The 21,084-nt window shown below is 43.8% G+C and overlaps 1 protein-coding gene across 6 annotated transcripts in view; it reads right to left on the bottom strand.

Annotated features, from left to right (window-relative positions):
• The window catches only part of ATL2 (atlastin GTPase 2), a 43,029-nt gene that overhangs the window by 17,036 nt on the left and 4,909 nt on the right, over positions 1-21,084 (bottom strand). For 4 of the 6 annotated variants that reach the window (XM_053972394.1, XM_053972397.1, XM_053972400.1 and 1 more), the window contains exon 2: positions 2,713-2,990. In XM_053972394.1, the coding sequence (XP_053828369.1) occupies positions 2,713-2,990 (278 nt within the window). Of the gene's footprint in view, positions 1-2,712; positions 2,991-19,580; positions 19,663-20,147; positions 20,912-21,084 lie in introns of those variants that run through there. The other 2 variants (XM_053972398.1, XM_053972399.1) reach the window with 2 other exon arrangements.

Genomic DNA, 21,084 nt, shown 5'->3' with positions numbered 1-21,084 from the left:
TTTGACAAGTCCCTCAATGAGCACTAGATATGACCTCATTTGATTTCACAGGTGATTCATATCACAGGAGACTGTGGTGTTTTAACAGGCTCAACTTCACCTGAAATTGCTTCATCTTATGCATGATGTATTTCAGCCTGCCTCTGACTGACCTCTGCATCACTCTGAAACACTCCTAGCTTGTTACCTACATCCTTCCTTAGCTAAAGCTCAGTATTTTAAGTATCCATCCATCAAGCTGGCTTGAAAGATATTCAGGAGATGGGAGGAGGAAAAAAAGGCTCCTACCTGGAATCAAGCTAGAAGTTGCTCTACAATTTTATCTCAGTCACCTAAAGGGTAATTTCTTTAACTTTACTCCACTCTAAGGAAAAGCCCAATGCAGCTTTATTTGCCTAGTGCATTAATACACAGTACACCTTGAGGACTAATTCAAAATGACAAGGTGACACTCCTGTAAAAAAATAAGCCTTTATAGCTAAACTCACAGATGCTGCTGCACCCAACTCTTACTAAAGCTTAAGACCACAGGATCCTTGCAGCAGCTTGCTGAGTACACACCTGCTGCTGCTCCATTTCAAAAGAGCAATCATAACACTAAGGATCAGTGCTTGAAAGGAGATGTCCACCTCCCTGAAGGCAGTGATCAACCTCTGCCATGCCAAAATCCTACCTGTGACTTCAGCTGGCACCAGTGAGATTTTTTACAATGGCAACTTTCCACACGACCTCTGGCACTCCGCTTAAGACAAGAAAATGAGATTCTCAAGGTTTTATTGGCAAGTCTTTCATTATGCATGTTAATGTCCACATAAAAGGACACTCCAAAATTGCTTGATTGGCACATGATCTGAATGCAGTCGCTTTAGTATTCTGTGCAATATTTAGTTCACAGAAAATACAGACTTGCAATTGAGCCTGACTAAAGATGGAGGGCTCAGACTAAGTACTACAGAACTATACCAAGATCTCTCCTCCTGTACTAAATTTGGATAAGCAGAGGATATCATTTGACTTCATACAACTCAAGAGTGCTCCAAAGAGGAGGCGTTGCATTTATCCTCCATCACCCCCAGTTCCCATCAATCAGTTTGCAGCACTTCTGATGCTTGTCAAACTCCTTCCCTAAGCCAATTTACGTCACTGAGCTGGCAGAAAAACAATTCAGCAAAGTGCAGTTTCTTCTGATGCATCAGTGAGTTGGATCAGCTCAACTAAGGGTCTGCAAACAATACATCTTCAGAATGGAAATACCTGGCCAGAAGCAGCACATGGAAAGCAAGACTGCTCTTGTTAAGAAACAGTTGCTAGAGTAGATGGCCAAGCTTGCTTTCACCTTCAGTTTAAGAGAAACAAATGCTATTTTGAAGGACATTTATAGAAAACTGACAAAAGTGACTGCACAATAAAGGAAACAGAGAGGCCTGATACAATAAGGCTGAAACAGCATTTCAATCTGTTTTGCTATATGACTGTTTTATTTCACAGTCTGAAAACTAAAAGTATTTGTTTAAAGCCCAGCCCTTCTGTTTTCAAAAGGAACTCACACTACCTCTACCCAGCCCAGCACCTTGCTCAGATCATTGTACATAGGAGTTTGTGTTTTTCTTTGTTTGCAGAGACTGCTGGGGGTTTAATTGTTTGGTTAATTTTGAACACCATCCATAATAAATGAAACCTTTTTCTTCCCTACATTAAAAGAGTCTCAAGAAGCTTGCTACAGCTTGCTACTCTGTATTCCTCCTACCCTGAGACCCTATCCTCAGGGTCTTTCCTCCAGAGCTCTTGCAAAATGAGGGAGAGGAACTCAATAGCAGGCACCACTGGGACTGAGAGAAGAAGTCTTCATTTGCCAACTATCAGCAGCTTTTCTGCTGTACTCCCATATTTCCTGTAACTGCAGAGTTCATCTTGATTTTCCCTCAAGCCAGCTAGCACAAATTCACTCCAAAGAACAGTGAACAAAAAAGGAATCAGTTCTGGGTTTCTAAGAGCTTCAAAAGGCAACAAAACACTGACCTGTCAATATATTCATAATGCAGAGTAAAAGAAACACCCCACAACCTGTGACAGGCAGATGTGCATCCGTCACAGAAGACCCTATTCCACCATCTCCATATAAGCCAAGGGTTCAAAACAAGACAACGTTAGCCAAAAGCTAAGGAAGGAATTAAATTTTGGACCAGGCTTTAATCAATCAGTAACTTAAAAGGATTTTAAGAGTTCCTGGACTGCATTCAGAAATGCATTCCAAGCAGCAAAAAGGAAACTTTCTCCTTTTTGCCATACATCATATTTAAGCAGATTTAGCTATTTGGCAAGACTTATTTTTGCAACAATGGGCAAGCGAGTGCTATAATATGATTTCAGGAGATAAAGTCAAAGCAAGGCTCCTCCAAGTCACCACCTGGAAAAGCCCTTCCCCAAAGCTCAACTAGAAGGCCATCACACTTCATCATTCAAGTTCTTCTTGTGTCCACTTACACTGGGACACCAATAAATCCCCTTGATAACTGCAAGATAAGATACATTGAAAAACTGTCACTTAAATAGCCTTCTTCACAGTGTAGAAGCAGAGTAGCAGACTTCCCCTCCCCCAATATATCAGAAAATTTTGACCTGCTGTATTTATGCTCAATTTAACAAACACAAAGAGAAATTACTAAAATACCAAAGTACTTTTCTCCTGCAGGAAAAATCCAAACTACTCACCCTGTTATACATGTATCTAAGCATGAAGTCCAGCAGAAAAGATTTTCCTTTGCGGAAAGCTCCTGCTACAGACACAACTACTATGTTAAGATCTTTAATATGTTCCTGAAGCAAGATTTTTTCCAATGCTGATTCATCTAATTCAAAGTTATGGTCATCTTCATGAGCAAGGACAATTTGTATGGGGCGCGGCTTATCCAGTTCCACCTCGTCATCCGAGTCCGGCAGGGCATCTGAGTCTGGCAGGGCATCGTCCTCTTCTTCTTCATAAAGCTTACCTGCAAATTGACAGGTGAGAACACATTAGCAAGTCACAGCTTAGGCCAAGAAACACTTTTTCTTTTATTGTGAAGCCTTTAGCTGGGCTTACATCTCCAGCAGCGAGGGTGACGTTCTCGAGAATGCAAAGAGGTCAACAGCAGCTCCCTTGTCCATTTTCATCAGCTTTGTATCTAGCCTATATTTCAGATCTTCTCTCTTTCTGATATTCTTTGTATATTAAGGAATCACCAAAAAAACCCCAACCCTGATTTTCAGCTTTAAAGCCCCCTTTAAAGGCATTTTAAGTCAAGGGCCTTTGGAAAAAAAAACGAATCGTATCAAACAAGCTCCAAAGAGGACCAAAAAAGGGCATTTTTATATCACCACCTTCTTGTTGTAAGGGTGTCAGGAGAAATGAATGTTTTCTGTCAAAAGGTCTGTTTGCCAACAGGTACAAGCAAGACTATGGATCTAGTATGGAAGCCCAGGATAACAAACACCAGATGAATAAGCTCCTCTCTAATTCCAACACTGTTTCAAGTCTTAGTACAGGACAGACTTTAGAACACCTAGTCCCAGTTTGCAAGACAATAAACCACTGAATGTGTGCGTGCCCTAACGCTTCTGGGATAAGAAAAGAAAAAAAAAAAAAAACACTGAAGTAGTTTCTGGGTTTATATTCTTCCTACAATTCACTATTAAGCAAGATTTAGTAACAGTATCAACTCTTTCAAAACAGTTAAGAGACTATTTTATACACAATTTAAGAATTAATACCCTTTCAGGATAAAACAGCAGCTGGAAAAACTATAACTCAGATTAAAGTCACTAATGAATGACAAGGTAACACAGACCTTCAGGCACACACTATACCAGTACCAATATCCTATATTCCTGACTTCTAGAATTCAGGAGTTAATTGGATTAGAGGCCTAAAAAAAACCAAACTACCCTATTCAAGGTGAAGTATCCTCTCTTGTTCAGGCACCACAACACTGAAGTTTGTCCCCCAGCAGAAATCAAATCTACCATTCCTGACTGTACTTTTCCTGGCAAGCATCTGGAAAGCTTCTTTGTGCTTACTGAATTGCCTCCCATTCCCAATTTACATTTTGCCATGTTCTAGTGGAAGCCCATGTGCACAGACCTGACCAAGGCACCTTCCTACCAGTTACTTATTTGGGATTATCACGTCTGACTTTCAGTACACTGTCCCTTCCAGTCATGTTTCCATTTCCAAGACAAGGCAGCAGCCACTCCCAATCCCTTGATGTGCTGCTCACAGAGAGGTTTCCTGTGGAAGCAGCCCAGGAGGAGTGTTCTGCAGGAAGGATCCATGAGGCACCATGGAACACACAGTTTTCATTCATTCATGGCAGAGAACCTGCCAATGCTCACAGGAGTTGCCAAGTCATTCCTGCCAGACTTTGCATGTGAGATACCATTCTCAGCAAAAGATTTATGAACAGGGCTCCCGTTTTGGGGATGTAATGAGACACTGTAGCTATTACCATAAATTTGAAAAACTGGTAACACGGTGATCCTGAAGTTTCTCCAGCAATTTTCTCCTTACCCAGCTCTGACAACACTTCATTTAATTGCAAAATGAGAAGCTGTTTCCACTTCCAAGCATCAAATCTTGTGCTGTTCCAAAGCTGAATGGCATTAAATCTTAAAAAAATTTGAATATATTAGGCTTGCATGGTACTTGGTTTGAACAGGAAGTACACTTAAGTGCTTAAATCCTAAGCAGCTAGAACTAAACACCAACATTACCCAAGTGAGTGTGCAAAACAGTCCCTAGCATCACCCTAACTCAAAGTGATTAACACAGCAGGCCAAAACATTGATTATACTAGCAGACCTGACAACTGGAAGGAGTAACTTTTAAAAGAAAATCCATCAGCAGGACACCAAACTACACTGACACTGACTGGTCACCACTTCAGAGGAAAGTCTCTCACCTTTGGCCTAAAGCTCTTGTACTCCCAGATATTAAACAAGCCCCCTCCTCTTTTTTTTGAGTTTCTAAACAGGCTTTGCCCCATATAGGCAGGATCCTTTGGAGGCCAGAAAACTTGGGAGGATAGCTCAGGGATGGAGGGATGAAGATTTTGACAGTCAGAAAGAAAGCTTCCAGCATCACAGCCTAGAAACATAAAGGGAATATTCTATTGATAAAAATATTGAAGTCAGACAGTTCCAAGAAGAGGTGTCTGTGTTTTAGCAAACACATTCACACAATGTTTCAAAGCCTCTGCTTCAAGGTATGTCCCTGTTAATAACTTGGTTACTTGGAACAGCTTCCTATTCTTTTATCTAAATACACACTTCATTTAAATACACAGCTGCAGTAAGGGATTGGGTCTGTAAACTAGGGCAAAAAAAAAAAAAGGTTTGAAGCCACACCTGCAGCTTCTCTTTGTTCACCTGGAGACTGACATTAACCATCCTGTCCTACCTGGAAGTCATCAAAACTCAGACCTCAAAGACCTCAAGGTGCAGCAGCATCCTTGTGCCAGTGCAGAGCACAGCCACACAAAACCTCTCCAGGCCAAGGAGATTTCAGAACAAACAAGTGGAATGGTCCTTTATCACTAGTTATTTACAAACAAGTAGATTCTCCCTATCACAAGGAGATAGTATTACCAAGAGCTTACAGAAAATATGCCCATTAAAAGCTTATATCTTGTTAACAGCATTCTGCACCACTGAAGCTCATTAGTGCCAAGGGAACAGGAGAGAAGATTCATCCTAGACCCTACTCAATTCCTATAGATTTCACTTACCAGCAGAAATTGGAAGTCAAGTCCAGAGCACCAAGCTGAGTTTATTTGGTTGGTTTGGGTCAAGTTGGTTTGTTGGCTTTTTTTTTTTTCCTTTGACTAACCAGCTAAATATATCTAAGCTCCCAACCTACCTACAAAAAAGACCATCATGGCCATCAGTCAAGCACTTTAGAGGGTGGAGACCTACAGTGCTGACAGCTGTGAAAGCAACTTGATCCATCCAGAAGAGCTGGTTTGATAACTTTGTGCTTGAGTGGCAGAGAACACCCCTCCTTTCAAGATTTTGAACTAGTTGGCAATTACCACGACAGAGATTGCACAGGTCAAGCATGTTAACTATAGAACAAGTGCTACTGCTTGTCCCAGCAGCATAATCAGCATATGCTACCCTGTCAGGTGTCCTAGGCAGATGTCACACCCTTTTTTGATCCTTTATCCTGCCTTCTGGCTGCTCACCCTGTCACTCTGGCTGGTCACTGTCTCAGGCAGCACTTAGGGAGCCTTTCTAGAAGGCTTCAGTCTCATGGCCAGAAAGGTCACATTACACTTCCAAGTCTCTGGAAACAAAGGTCAGGACAAGCATGCCCCTTCACAGTCCAGTTTTCTGCAAAAGCACTGCAGAAGTTCTCAAAGTAGCTCATAAAATAAACATGCTGACAGCACTGTCCGGTCAACTCAGGCCAGACGTTTATGCAATTCAGAACTCAAAGCCCTGTCCCTTGGCTGTCCCCCATTCCTCACCTGCTCCAGCAGTCACAGTGTACTACTTAAAACTCAGAATTTAATCTGATTTGTTCCAAATCCCACAGACTGCTCTAGGTTCTTGCAATAGTCCAGTCCCAGCAAATCAAGTATAAAAGAAAGGAGTACTAACTTTAGAAGAGGTGGCATTTACAGAATGGCCACTTCTACTGCTACACTACTTCTACTTCCTAGCCCCCTGGACAGTGCTTCGGACTTGCAAAGTTCATGGCAGCATCCCTTTGTAGGTCTCTATAACAATAAATTTCAGTACTGCTACAGAGGCAACCAAAACAACAGACTTTTGTTGGTTTGGGGGTTTTGTTTGTTTTTTATAGGTTATTTTAACACTTTGCTATGCCCAGTTTTGTCCCAGTAATGGAGTTACCCACCCAATACACTCACACTGGGAGTGGTTGTTTCAGAGGAATGTTCCGTGCTCTGCACACACAACAGAGAGGCAATGCTGCCTCCTGCCACAGGATTAAAGACTGATAGATTCAACCAACTCACTCATGGGGTTGGAAATCACAACTATGCTGTTGGAAATTCCCATGTGCACAGAAGATCTGAACCTCAGGCTTTTAGTACATACACAAAAGAGTTCTCATCTGTCAAACCATAAGGCACTAGACCTTGTAGCACAGTGCTGCAGGCCCAGGAAGTCACAGCTATATTTTTCTTTTTTCAAGATGTTCACCTGACCTTTGAAGTTTCTGTAGTACTGAACAGACTCCAGACTAAGGTCATATGTGCTGTTCTGTCTGGAGCTGATGCAAAAAGATCATCAACTGGACTCGCCCCTGAAGTCTGCCATCCATTCACACCTATTACTGTGGCTGTTCACCAACCAGTCCCTACATCATTTTGGCTTCTCCCAACCTGAATTATTCCATTAGAACCTGTGGGCTAATGCACAATTCTGACTGACACAATCACTTCCTAACCCAGGTCATACAGGCATAAGAGAAGCAACATTGTGCAGCAAGACACAGAAGCAGACAGATTTGAATGGGAGCAAATATAGCCAAGGGAAGATACTACCACTCAGTTTCCCTATAAACTCCTCACTCCACTCAGTAACAACTACAGCAGGGCTGCTATTTATTCTCACCATCTTAAGTACCCAGAACAAGCACCATTTGTTGAAATACTAAGCCAGATTTTGAGAACAGTAGCTTCTTGTATATGCAGACAGTATTTCAACTGAACAAACCCCACTAAATAACCCATTTTTTAAAGCATGAGGTAAAATGAAAAGCCAATTCCTGCTTCCCCTAAGTACACAGCCAGCAGCTGATGACCTACTTGTCCTGCAGTGTAAGAACATGAGAGTGAAAACACTCAGACACCTGCATGCTATGAAAATAAGAGACGGCCTGCTTTAAATGCAAGTTCTTCCCTTTAGGCACATTAATTGACAGAAAATACAAACAGTTACCTTTAAGTTTCAACCTAAATACAACTTTAACTTTTTGAACACATTATCCACATCCTTTCATTAAAAAAAAAAAGCACATACTAATTGCTAAACTCAGTTTCAGATACAGTAAATGTTTTTATCAACAGGCATTGAATCACAATCAATAACTGCTTCTGTGGACAGTGAGTTGAACACAATTGCCCACAAATGCAGCAGAACATTAAAATATTTTAAATCCCATTGGCTTTTCAGTTTTAAGTCACTTTCATTAGTGTAGCTGTCCCTCATCAATACTTCCATTTGCTCAAGGAGTTTAAAGAGCATAAAGCTGTAAATCTTCTAGCTGGCAGTCTTAACATCCTGTTTGCACAGAAACCTGCGCTTTGCTGGAAGTGAACTTCAAATCAAGACCTCCAGCACCCCTAGACACTTCAGCTTTCAGCATCCCTGAACTCTTTTTCCTGGTGCTCTACAGCACCACACATTTGCCTCCATACGCCAGCAGTTCAAGTCCCCTGCTCACATTTCAGTACAGATGCTTGACAAGCTCCCCCACCATCAACCTGAACGGTGAAAAGCAAACTGAGGTGAGCTACACTAAGCTCAAGCCATCTCGCTTGAAATTTTGTTCAACCTCCACACATTGAGGGAGTTCGTGGCTTGAATCGAAAGCTTAAAATAATTTATCATGAGGAAAACTGCTGCACTGCACTTCAACGTAAGGCATTCTCTCAGGGCTTCATATAGGAAATTCTCCTTGCAGAGAAGGGAGACAAAGTGCTTAAACATTTCTTGTTTTGGTGTAGTGAATGAAGGAAAGTGCAGGCATGTGTGAAGTGAGTTCCAGAGCACAGAAAGAAATTATGTTAACCTTCAAACCTTATTTGGACACATCTTCTGGGGGGGGGGGGGGGGAAATCACTAAATTTAAGCCACAAAATTGTCCTCCCCTATTTCCAGCAGTCCTACTCCATGCAATAAACTCACACAAAACTATGGGGCTGCCACAGACCTTAATGCATCGCTGCTTTCCTATTGCTGACTAGTAAACAGTGCCAAGTAGCTCATTTTAAGGCCAGAAATAATTAAATGCTTCAAATATTTCAGCTATAAATAGGACTGCTGAGCTAAGTTCCAAAGACTTGTTAAGACCAATAGTAGGGGCAGGGTAGAGGGGGAAAGACACATTTAACTCTGTGTTCCTTCAGGGCAATGGGATGTTAAAGGAACACATTTAGAACTGTTACATAAACTGCGAGCTGAAGCAAGAAGCACCTGAAGCTACAATTCTGTCAGGAAAGAGGAAAAAGATGATGTTCTGATGACCTAGATACCTCTGAAGCACCACAACTAATCAAACAATAGGCTTGTCTACTCCTAAGTGCTTTAAATTGCTTCTCTGCTGAACGGTCTGCATGCATGCAGGAGCAGACAGCTCTCCCCTACATAAAATACTGATAAGCTGGCATTTTGTGTTCTCCCTTTACGAGGACAAAAAAGCAAGAGGGAAACTTCACATAATGAGAAAGTGTAGCAAAAAAAAGTCAACCCTCAAATTCAGCTCTTCTCAACCAATACAAGTAAGAGAATGTCAATAAGCAAAGACTAAGACAGAAGCAGTACAAACCCAGTAAGTTGAACAAAAAATTAAATTACTGCTTTTTAAAAAGCACATTATGAACTTGGTAAGAAAGATGTTTCTCCATAGCTACAAGAAAAATCGTGCAGGGTAAGGATAGTGGCAAAGCATGCTTCTCATCCTTCTTCACCTCTGCCCAAAAATCACAGCTATTAATAGCACACTCACTGAAGGACCCAACAGGATCTCTACCTACAGTAAGATTCACCAGTACTTTTCCAGCCCCCTCAAAGAAAGCTGTATTAAAACACTAAGAGCAGATTAAAGCATTAAAAGGTCTCTTGCTCACTTTTTCTCCCCTTTCTTACCCATCAGGCAGACTCTTGAGGATGGGAATGAGAGTACTCCAGATCTGACAGTGCCCTAGTTCACCATGAACTCTGGAAATGGCAAGTGACAGCTCCTCATGAACACTGAAAATCAAGTGGATCCGTGCAGGCCACTCACATTTAAACCAGACTTTGGCTTGTATTCCAGGCAGACTTCTGCCTGATTTCAGAGTGATTTTATTTAAGGTTGTTGCTCACTCAAGGAGTCAGTATTTTCTAATTGGTTTAGGTCATAACTGTGTATTATGCACCTTGTATGTATTCTCATGTCAACAGCCAGTAATTTAAACAATGAGCAGCTAACCTAAATTGGTATTTTGAGCGAGAATAGGGAGAAAAGAATGAAGTGAGAGATGCCAACTGCAATTACCCCACGTTTGGTCTTTTGATTGCCAGTCAGAGGTGGTTTAGTTACCGAGGTGCATCGGCACCACGGCCACAGAGGGGCTCAGCAGAACGCAAAGCGAGCGCTTCCTTTGGCTCTACAGAAGGTGTGCCAAAGGGTCAGCTTTCCTGCTCATTCCCAGCACAAACAAGTTGTCAGTCACAAACACCCATGTAAGGAAACAGTACACCAAAGAGGCTCAAAGCTTTCATTTTTTGCTTTCAGCAAGCTGAATGGCAGCAGCAGTGTGACCAGCAGGATGAGGGTGGCAATCAACCTCCTCACCAACTGGTGAGGCCACACCTCAACTACTGGGTTCAGCTTTGAGTCCCTCGCTGCAAGGAAGACCCTGAGGTGCTGGGGAAGGGTCTGCAGCACAGCTCTGATCAGGAGCAGCTGAGGGAGCTGGGGGAGTTTAGCCTGGAGAAAAGGAGGCTCAGGGCAACCTCAGCAGTCTCTACAACTCCCTTGAAGGAGGCTGTAGTGAGGTGAGGGGTGGTCTCCTCTCCCAGGTAACAAGTGACAAGATGAGAAGAAATGGCCTCAAATGGTGCCAAGGAACGTTTAGGTTGGATATTAGGAAACAGTTCTTCATGGGAAGGGTGGTCAGGCATTGGAACAGGCTGACCCAGAAAGTGGTGGAATCACCATACCTGGAAGTGTTCAAAAAACAAGTGGATGTGGCACTTGGGGACATGCTGTTAAGTGGTGAACACGGCAGCACCAGGATAACAGCTGGACTCTGATCTTACAGATATTTTCCAACCTTAACACTTCAATGCAGCTTCCAACTAAAAGTGCTCTTTCAACCCAACCTCAGTTCATACTCAGCTTCCCATCTCTCAGTTCCTGCAGCTAAGAGAGCCTTCTAGCCAGTTTTTCCAGCACTGAACTCCAGAATTCTACATTTCCTTTCAAAGAATAAACGGCAGTACAGAGTGTAGATTTCTTTAAAAAACTGTCTTCTCTAGATCACACAGTTTGCAAAACTGATACAGTAACTACCTGCAGACAACTCCATGAAGAGTTTCAGCTTCTTCTCCCTTCTTAATTGTTCTTAACTTGGTAGGGTCACTGACACCCACCAGATGAAAGGGAAGCATAACAGGGGAAACACAACATGCGTCAGCACAATTAACACCCAGATCAACAATGGGAATCAAAACAGGGAAAAAAGTTAAACACACGGCACAGTTAAAGAGAATTGAAGCAAAAAAAAAAACCCAACTTAAAAATCACATTTTGCAGGTCTTCACTTTATTTTCACTGGAGGAAGAGATTTTTCTCACACAGCTACAACAAAAATAGTTTTAATCAGGGTCCCTTCTGCTAAGCATCTAGAGAAACAGGCCTGGGCTGCCATATCCCTTTCCTGCAATTAACCCATAATAATTGATACAGTACCTAAGTCAATACACTTCAAAGCCCCACACCTACTGCCACATGTCCTGAGTCTCTGCCAGGCATCATTGCTGCTGGTACACACAAATCCCTTGTTAAGGCAACAGCTCAAAGTACATTAATTCTGCCAACAGGACAGTGCCAGTAACTGCCTCCTCCCCTCTCCCCGTTGTCTCTTCAAGCCTGTTTCAATAGCACAGCTGAGTCTTAACTACCCACTCATAAGGGCTCTCCCACTCTTTCCCATTTCCAGCACCATGCAGCACCACACTGCCTTTCCTGCTAATTCTGCCACATATCCAACACTGCTTAGAGTCAAGTCAGCTACCGAAGCCAAACCAGCAGAAAAAGCAATCCAATACAAGCAGTTTCCTACAAACTGTATCACCTCAAATAGAAATCCAACGAGCACTAGAACTGAAGACAAACAAACAGCAGAGCCACACTGTCTCCACTGCAGGGCACAGTTCAGCTGTACTGTTGAACAGCCCAGGGCTGCTGCCCTCTGTGCTGGCACTGCCATCCCAGGTCCAGCACCAATTTATCTTGGACACCAAGTGATGTGCTCTGCACTGTACAGCCTCTGAAACAGCCGCACCAGCACCGCTGAGGGGGAGGCACAGACTGCTTCACTGGGCACTGGTGCCAAAAGAAAAGTTCAGCTCTGTAACTGCAACCCAGCTGGAAAATCTCTCCAGACTCCCAAAACTCACAAGTACAGTTAAGAAGCATATTCATGTAGGAACTGACTTGGTGATATGTGATAACACCGCAAAGATGGGTAGACAACTGGGCCGTAACGGGATCTGACTGTGTGTTGCCAAAGATTTGTCTCTATCTGAAAGTCCAGATTTAGGCTGGGGTAGCCAACACATTTGTTAACCTTCACTTAAGAACAAGGTTTCCTTCCCTTAAAAATGGAGGCTGCCAGAGGTTTCAGTTTGTCAGTGTTACAGGCCAGGACGTGTGACTGGTGGGAGAGCTCGAGCTTGGCACAGTCCTTCCTGCACTGGAGCAGCATTCCCTTGAACACACCTACTGACCACTCTGCACCTGCTGAGAGCTGGGCCTACTGCAGAGCAGAGTAGAACAACATTGATTTCAAATCACTAGTTAAGTTGTCCCAAGGACATAACAGACACTTCAGCAGCTCAGTTCCATACAAGCACCTTCCTCTGTTCAAAGGGCTCAAGGCTCACCCAGTTACAAAAGGATTTTTGACATCATTCACAACTCTTGTCACCACAGAAAACCATCAGCCACTGCTACAAAACAAGTCTCAACAACTAGAGAGTTGACTTTTAAACACATTTTGACTTTTAAACACATTTTCCTGAGACAGGAAATTATCATGTATACACTGATGGGTGCTGGCCAGGCAAGCTAGAGGTATAGAATTGAAAGAAGTCAGTAATCTCAGATGTAAGGCAAGCCACACTTATCATCCCAACAAGAACAAACACAGAGGGGGCTGCTTACTACTTCTCTTCACATCAAGTTCTCAAACTTGCCTAAATACACCTGGACAGTCGAACTGCTTTTCTGCAGGAGTACCCTATGTTGAGACCACAATGGTTTAATATACATCTTTCACTTAGGTGAAGAAAGAGGCAAATACAACTCTTCAAAGTCTGTATGCTTTAGCCCAACCCTCCAACCAACAGTGTAGTCTCTTGTAGATCACACTGAATGGCCTCATTTGGTGGATCTGTGAAATCTTTCCTTACAGTACACAGAGTAAGCTCTGGGGAGAAAAGGCTAGGATTATAAGATGAACTGAAACAGAGAAAGATAGCAATGTGCTCCTCTTCAAAGCTCACTGAAGCTTAATCTAGTCCTAATGCACCACAGAAATAAATCAACAGTTTGATTTATTTGATTAAATAAATCCATTTGATTTATTTAAATCAAACAGTTTGATATTTGATTAATGACACAGTGATATGTCTGCAACTCAAAGTACTTAAGACTTTAAGAATAATATTCAGTCTTTCACAAGCCAACTTCCAACTTCTTCAAGAGCACCAAATTGCATTTTGAGGGTCTTCTAAAACAAGCAAGATTTCTCATAGCATCTAAAGGTTCTACAAGCATTTAATCACATTTGCTACCCAAATGTTCACAGTAGATAGCATGTTCTATTGAAAAAAAAAAAGTTTAAAAGCAGAAGTCATATTTCTGAATGTTTGTACCAGCAGTATTTTATTTTGAAAGGTTTTTTGCCTTTTAAATCTCAACACATAACATGTAGGTCTTCAGCAGCTATTTCTATAATACTATCAGCTTTAGAAAATACTCCAGTTCTATGTCCTAACCCTCAAAGTCCTTACTTACTACATTTTTCCAAACAATTTATTAGCAACAAGCCTGACATATCAGCAGTTCAAAAGACTTCCTTTTAAGAATTTTGAACTGCATTCCCTTCCTATCCTAATGACAAGCTGAAGACTTTGCTCCCTGAAAGATAACTGTTAACTGCTTTGAGGGCAGCTTCAAGGCAATGTTTAAAATCCTAAACACAGTTCCTTAGTTAAGGATTACAAAGTATTTAAGAAACTTAATTCTCTTAAAAGCAAGATGACTTCTTGCTTTAAGAAAATGCTTTGATTATATCAAGAGCCTTAACCTCATTTTCTACAGCAGTTATTTTCACTATTATTTTATGTCTAAGCAACACATTAAAGGAGGCCAAGCTTCTGTCTCCATGTCTAGGAGTTTGCATACTTCAAGTGACTGTTCCTCCCCTGAAATCAGGGCTGTGATAATTCCCATATTAGGCAAAGGATTGACAGATTGAATCTTTTATTTCCCAAAAGTTTACAGTTCCCCAAGTAGATCACACCACATGGACCAAGGCAAATGAACACCTACAAGTAAAAGCCACAAGACCCTTTCTTTCATGCAGAAGAGGTCAAGGAGAGGAGGGGAACAAGACAGCAAGTTTGCAGGCAGTATTATCACAGGATTGGGTTTAAAGAAACAACTAAAATAACTGCACTTAGTTTTCCACTCAGCAGTACCACCCTGCTGGAGGAGATAAGAGGTGAGAACAACTTTTCCAAGTATGCACAACATAGGGAAAGCAGTCCTAACACATCAGTACAAGCAGTTGACACATGCTCTCCAACAAGCTTCTGTTATTTTCAATCCAAGTGAAGAAAAACAAAAAAAGCCACCTTGTTATCCTGGAGGCATTATCCAATACATTGCTCAAAAAGACATTCCAAATATTTTACTGAGACCAATAAGAACTTGTAAATTCAACACACTTATCTCTGAGGTGACGGTGGGAAAATAAATGCATTATAATTTGACACAAACTACAGACTGGAACCTGATTCTGATGTCACTGGAAAAACAACTGCGTAAGAGCAAATTAGGTTCTACTCTCAAATATCAATTCACTGGAAATTGCATTCTACATTCCATGTCTACAATCTGTACAACATCTGATCAGTCCACGTCTTCAACATTTTGGCTTCTATTCCAGTCCTTTAAGAGAAACCTGCCATGACCTGCAGTAGCAAATCCCACCTTGCCACGTAAAAATCACCAATATACAGGGCTGGAAATGCAATCATCATTTGCTCATCAACTGCACTGAAAAAAAAGCTGAAAATACACTTAGGAAAAAAAACCCAAAACAAACTACATGAGACATCTCCCCTCCTAGTAAAGCATATCAGAATTTCCCTCATACAAAGTATAAATAGAGGCCAAGTAATCAAGCTGTGAACAAAAAATCCTTCCCCAAAAGACACTTTATGTAGTCTTAGACTTTTGCCAGTCCTCTCACCTATTCTTCCATGACAGACAAGAGCAGGGCCACTCTTAAAATAAGCTGTATTTTCATAAATCATTTCTGCAAAGGCCCAAATGGACTTCTTTTTTACCTTACGCTTGACTTCCTATCAGTCCTGCTCATAAGTTCATCAAGTGGGCATCAAACAGGAATTCCAACATCCAGCTTAGCTGCATTTACTCATGGAAGTTCCTCTGGACCGCCTTGGATGCTCAGTAGTGCCATCTTTGGTGACAAACATTCTACTTTAAGTTTTTCCAACCTTAAAGAGAAGCCAGCTACTAACTACTAAATTAGCATAGCTTTTTTTTTTTTTTCCCCTGTTTAGTTAATTGAAGGAGATACTTACATAGCTTCCTCAAAGATCACACTCAGCACAAAGATCTATTAGTCTCACACTGAGATATAAAGCACTCCTGTTTCTTCAAGGAGTAACATCCCTGTGGAATGCCAAAAATTCTCAGTGACAGATTCCAGACAAACTGCATAGATACCTTTAGGAGGATGTTCACATGCTTACACATCCTGTAGAGATAATTATGGCCCTAGATCAGGGATGTGGGCTCCCTCCCAGACACAAAGGGGGGGACAATGAGCTCCTTGCTTTGCTGCAGAGCAAGAACACCAGTTAAACACCAACTTGGGGAGTTGAAGCAGGGAACTTCGAAAGTCCTTCCAACTTTTATATTCAAAGTGTTTCAAAAAGCTTGGCAAACAAACAAAGTCTTGTTTTCCTGGAAATGAACACTACACAGAATATATTATTTCAGAAATAAAGAGAAGCTAAAGGTCAGGCAAGTTAGTTACCAATGCTCTCAGAACATAAGTTTCTATTATGTATTAATTTGCTCCTAGAAATGCCTTGATTACAATTCTTATCCTTAAAGACATAATTTATTTCTTATCAGTCATTTCTTTGCAGCTAACTGAAACAGCAGACATCAATGTGAGCCATAATATTTCACATATATCTTGTTCATTTGCTTGTTCTGGTATTTCAGACACACATCCCAACCCCAGAAACGTATTCATGTAAATCAGCTCCCTACACAGCACCACGACAGGACGAGATAACAATTTGTATATATCAAGAACAACCTTCCAAAACCAAGGAAAGCTACTTCTATCTTTCCTCCAGGACATCTCAGGAAGTTCAGGTTGCTGAAAATGTTTTTTAAAAAGGAAACTCAGTCATACTTCAGCAAGAGTAAAGTCTAAAGAACCACCATAGAGAAGTATTTCTGATTTTTTTCAGTTGTTGACCAATGGCAAGTACAGCACATGTGTGCTATACATCTGCTATGCAGATGTGCTTAGAACTTAGAAAATATTAAATAGAAAATATTAAATAAAACTTAGAAACTATTTTTTATGCCTTGCTCACCTTAGATAGTTGAGGTTAAAGATAAAACCTAAAATACTAACAACTTGTATAGTAAGTTTAAGAAGTAAATGCAGCCTTTAGCAAAAAGTTGAGAAAATGCACTCAGGCAGCTCACAGATCACATTGTAGGCACAGCATGCAGCAACAGTAGAAAAAGAAATTAAGTAAATTAAAAAACAAGGCAACAACTCAGCCTGATTTTAAAGTTTAAAACTTCCCAGTCAAAGACTGCCTTGAATATCAAAAATCATCCTAGGGATGGGGTTTGTTCATAACCACAATACAAGAACAAAAGCAAATTCAAACCTAGCTTACGTAAGGTGGCATTTGACTGAAATTTGGTAGTTTTCCTTATGAATGTCCTTGAAACTCCCATGGACTGTGATAAGATGTACAACAGTCTACCAGCAACAGGCACAAAGTTAAAAGTACTTTCATTACAGCGCTGAAGTGAAGCCTGTGATCGTGCTGGCACTGGAGACCAACACCACTGTGGTTCACTACCCAACCAACAAGGACACAGAAACCACACCAGCATTTCCATCTGCCTGTTTCATCTGGTTTGGAATTTGGGAATCTCAAAGCTGGGGACGATATGATGAGGCCACCAGGAAATAAGTGCTCCTCTATTACACTGGAGGAAAACCCCCAGCCCTTCTCCCCCCAACAGACCTGCTCCTGTCCAGGCTAGCCAGCATGAGGTGCTGCACCTTCCATGATTAGGGCAGGAAGAGAAAACAACTCCTCATCTATCCCAGCACCTCGCTCCACTCAGTGCTGCTTCATTAGTACCGTCAGTAAGCAAACATTAATCACTGATATTTAAGCAAAGCACGGGGACTGCAGTTGACAAAAGATACCTAAGAAGTATTAGGACTTTTGGCTCAAGCATTCCTGTGCATCCAGCACGAACAAGAGCTGCCCGGCCTCCTAAACTAGGACAGACTGTCATGTTTAAAACAATGCTTTCACAACAATTCAAGTAAAACTGTTCTGTGCTGGAACTATTTCTCTGTTAGGTTTTAAGCTGCAGGCAAGTGAACGTGAAAAGGAAAGAATACAGCCTTCCTCAACTCCACTCCCTGCTTTCAAAATAATTCCAGCTGAAAAAACAAAAAAACTAGTGCTAGGTAGGTGCTGTAACACGGTTATTGGTTTTAGGGTAAGCTAGGAGGTAACAGCTGTTAAGCAGCACTCAGTAATGGTACAGGAGGAGTTAAAGGCCTCTCCTGTTTCACTGCTGCTCTTGTAACTATTCCAAGCAATCCCTCTGCTTTATTTCACTGTACAGAAAGCTCTTCTGCAGGCAGGCACAGACCATCCACACAGACCCTATCACCTAAGTTGTTCCATGACTGAAGTTCAGGAGCAACTCAGAGTGACATGTGCATGTTTCTACTGCTAATGATGACACAGCTAATTAAAGGCCATTTATTACAGGTGTGCTGGCACTTTTATGACCTTGAGAAAACTATGCAATAATCTAATGCTTTGAGATTATTAAATGGCACAGTGGCAAAAACACAGAAAACTGAAATCAAAGAAAACTGAGCAGTGCTGGGAGGGAGAGAGACCAGTCCTTGAGCAGCAAAGCAGTATCATATCCTCAACTTCAATCTCTGGGCTCTTTTAAATTATTCAAATTGCAATGCTGCCAAACACAATCAAACTTTTCCTGATGCTCAGAAGCACTGCCTTTTCCTCCCTGTAAATCAGGCCAGGTGAGTTGTCATTCCGTATCTCCCAGTTTACAGTGCAGCGAGATTTCCCTATCTCTAGCTGGCTTGCAAATCAAGCAATTGAAACCAATCGCGGCACATGGCATCTGCTAGGTTTTGTTTAACTGTGCCCAGTCCAATCGTTCTGCTTCCAAATTAAGTGAGAGTTACACAACAAAGATGTTAAAATAGTTCAGTGTTCCAGTGCAGTGCTAAAAACCTCACATGATCCAACTCAGCGTTCGAGGCAGTACAACCCTCACGAGTCCCAGGTGCCCCCTCGCCAAGCGTACGGCAGGGAGACCGCTACGAGCTCCCAGCTTTTAAGCCGCTCCTGAGAAATAACCACACTTTAGGAAGCACACTGCGCAGACTCCAGCACACCCGAGGCTAAACACCCAGCCAAAGCCGTGTCCCATCCCCACCAGGGGATAGATTACAGGCGGCAGCAGCGCTGACAGCGGAGCGCACCCGCTCCATGTGGGGGACGGGCCGACAGGGATCAGTCACCTCCTTCCCCGAGCTGCTCCCTCCGCCAGCGGACGCGGCCCCGGCAAAGTCGGCGCCCTCCGGGCTACCTGGCTCCGGTCCCGGCACTGTGCAACGCTAGCGCCCCGCGGCCCCCGGGCCCCTCGGGGCCGCAGCCCCCGCTCCTCCCGGGGCTGAGGCACACACGGCGAGGCCCGGCCGCACCGCAGCGGGGAATAAGGTCACCGACAGCGGCCCCCGGCCCGCCTCCGCTCCGGCACGGGCCGCCGACCGCAGCGGGGGAGGCCCCGGCAGCAGAGCGGGCAAAGCGGGGCGACCCCGCCGGGGAGCGACCGCGATTTCCCCGCCGCCCCTCGGGGGCGGGCGGCCGCCCACGCCATTTTGAGGAGGGGGGAGACACGGGGGCCTCTCCCCCGGCGCCGCCAGGCCGCCCGGCCCCGCGCTCCGGGCCGACCTCGCGAGCACAGCCCCGCCGCCGCCCCCGGTGCCGCCGCCGGGCCTCGTTACCTGCCGGGGCGGGCCGGTGGCGGGCCGGGCCCGCGCGCCGCGCCGCGTCCCTCGCCGCCATCTTGTCCGGGTTTAAAATTAACTCCCCGTGACGTCAGAGCTCCGCCGCGAGACCTTTATCGCCCGCCGGCGGCGCGCGGGGCGGGGCCTCGCGGCCTCGCGCGCGGAGGGGCGGGGCCGGAGCCCCCGGGGGCTGCAGCGGGAAACGCTGAGGGGCCGGGCGGCGTGAGGGCAGCGCGGGGCTGAGGGGAGAGAGACAGACCCACGGACAGACACACACACACACACAGAGACACAGACACACATGCACAGACCCAGCTGCCCGGCCCGGCCCCCGGGCTGAGGTGTGCCGTGAGTGCCTCCCTCACGGCTCCCCGCGCGCGCTGAGATGGAGCAGCGGGGCTCCAGCGGGGCACAGGGTGAGGGAGGCCCCCCCCCAGGCCATTCAAAACGCCTCCTCGGGCCGCGCATCCTTCAGGGGTCCCTCCCCCCCTCGGCCACAGCTCGCCCATGTAGAGCTCACAGCCGGACCGCCACCCGTGTGCTGGTGTCCACCTGCAGCCTCACCCTGCTGGGCCCTCGCGTCCCATTTCCACCTCTGCTGGGCCCTGGGGACAGCCAGGAGAGCGACCGGACCGCTCTGCATGTCCAGCCGTAAGTCCAGCTCCTCACTCCTCGCTGCAGCGCTGCTGCTGCACTGGGGCTGGGAACACGCAGGACAGCTCGCAATCAGAACAAGCCACACAAGTTTCCAAGGAACCAAACGTTCCTGCTGTTTCTGGGGTTTGCAAGAGTCTTGTTTCTCTCCATCCGAACTGACCTTGCTTCATCCTCTTAAAAGGCCAGCTGTGAAAGCAAGCTGCCCTTACTGCATGAAGTTTTTAAGTCTGTGAGGTTTCCTATTGCTAGAGGTTGTGTAAACCGTCACAGGCAAATTGGTCAGTATGACCTTGTCACTTGTTAGAAGAACACAATGTCCAATAGATCATCATGTGAAGTGAGCAACAGGCTTGCAAAACCCCACTTTGCCGTGGCAATGCTCTCTGTAGAAACCATTTTTCTCAGTTTTTAGCTATGCTAACTTACTTAGTCCTGGAGAGGCAGCGTGTGAGTGACAGCAATCTTAAAAGCAAATAGTTTGGTTCTGCCAAACTGGAGGTGGAGGGAAAGCTCAGAAGAGATTTTCAAAGTAAAAACCAGCTATCACAGAAGCACCTAAAACTGCTTTCCAAACCTTGTTTTCCTTTACCATCAAAGTAGCCCATAAGGGGTTTCTTAACACAGGGGTTCATGACTACTCCTGCTGTGCTTACACTGGCAGCCCTTATGTCAGAAAGTTTAATATCTACAACATGTGAAAAAGAAATTAAAATGTCTAAAAGATGCTGCAGTCACAGGAAGTGAGAAGTGCAGAAGGATACAATGATTAAACTATTATCATATATTCAATTCTATTTAGTTCCATTAAAGAACTTTATTATTGTAGATTTACCTCAGCATAAAT

This window comes from Vidua macroura, chromosome 3 (assembly GCF_024509145.1).
Source record: "Vidua macroura isolate BioBank_ID:100142 chromosome 3, ASM2450914v1, whole genome shotgun sequence".
In the NCBI taxonomy this organism is placed as follows: Eukaryota; Metazoa; Chordata; class Aves; order Passeriformes; family Viduidae; genus Vidua; species Vidua macroura.
The sequence above is the reverse complement of the archived record's forward strand: the minus strand, read 5'-3'. Positions and strand labels throughout refer to the sequence as shown.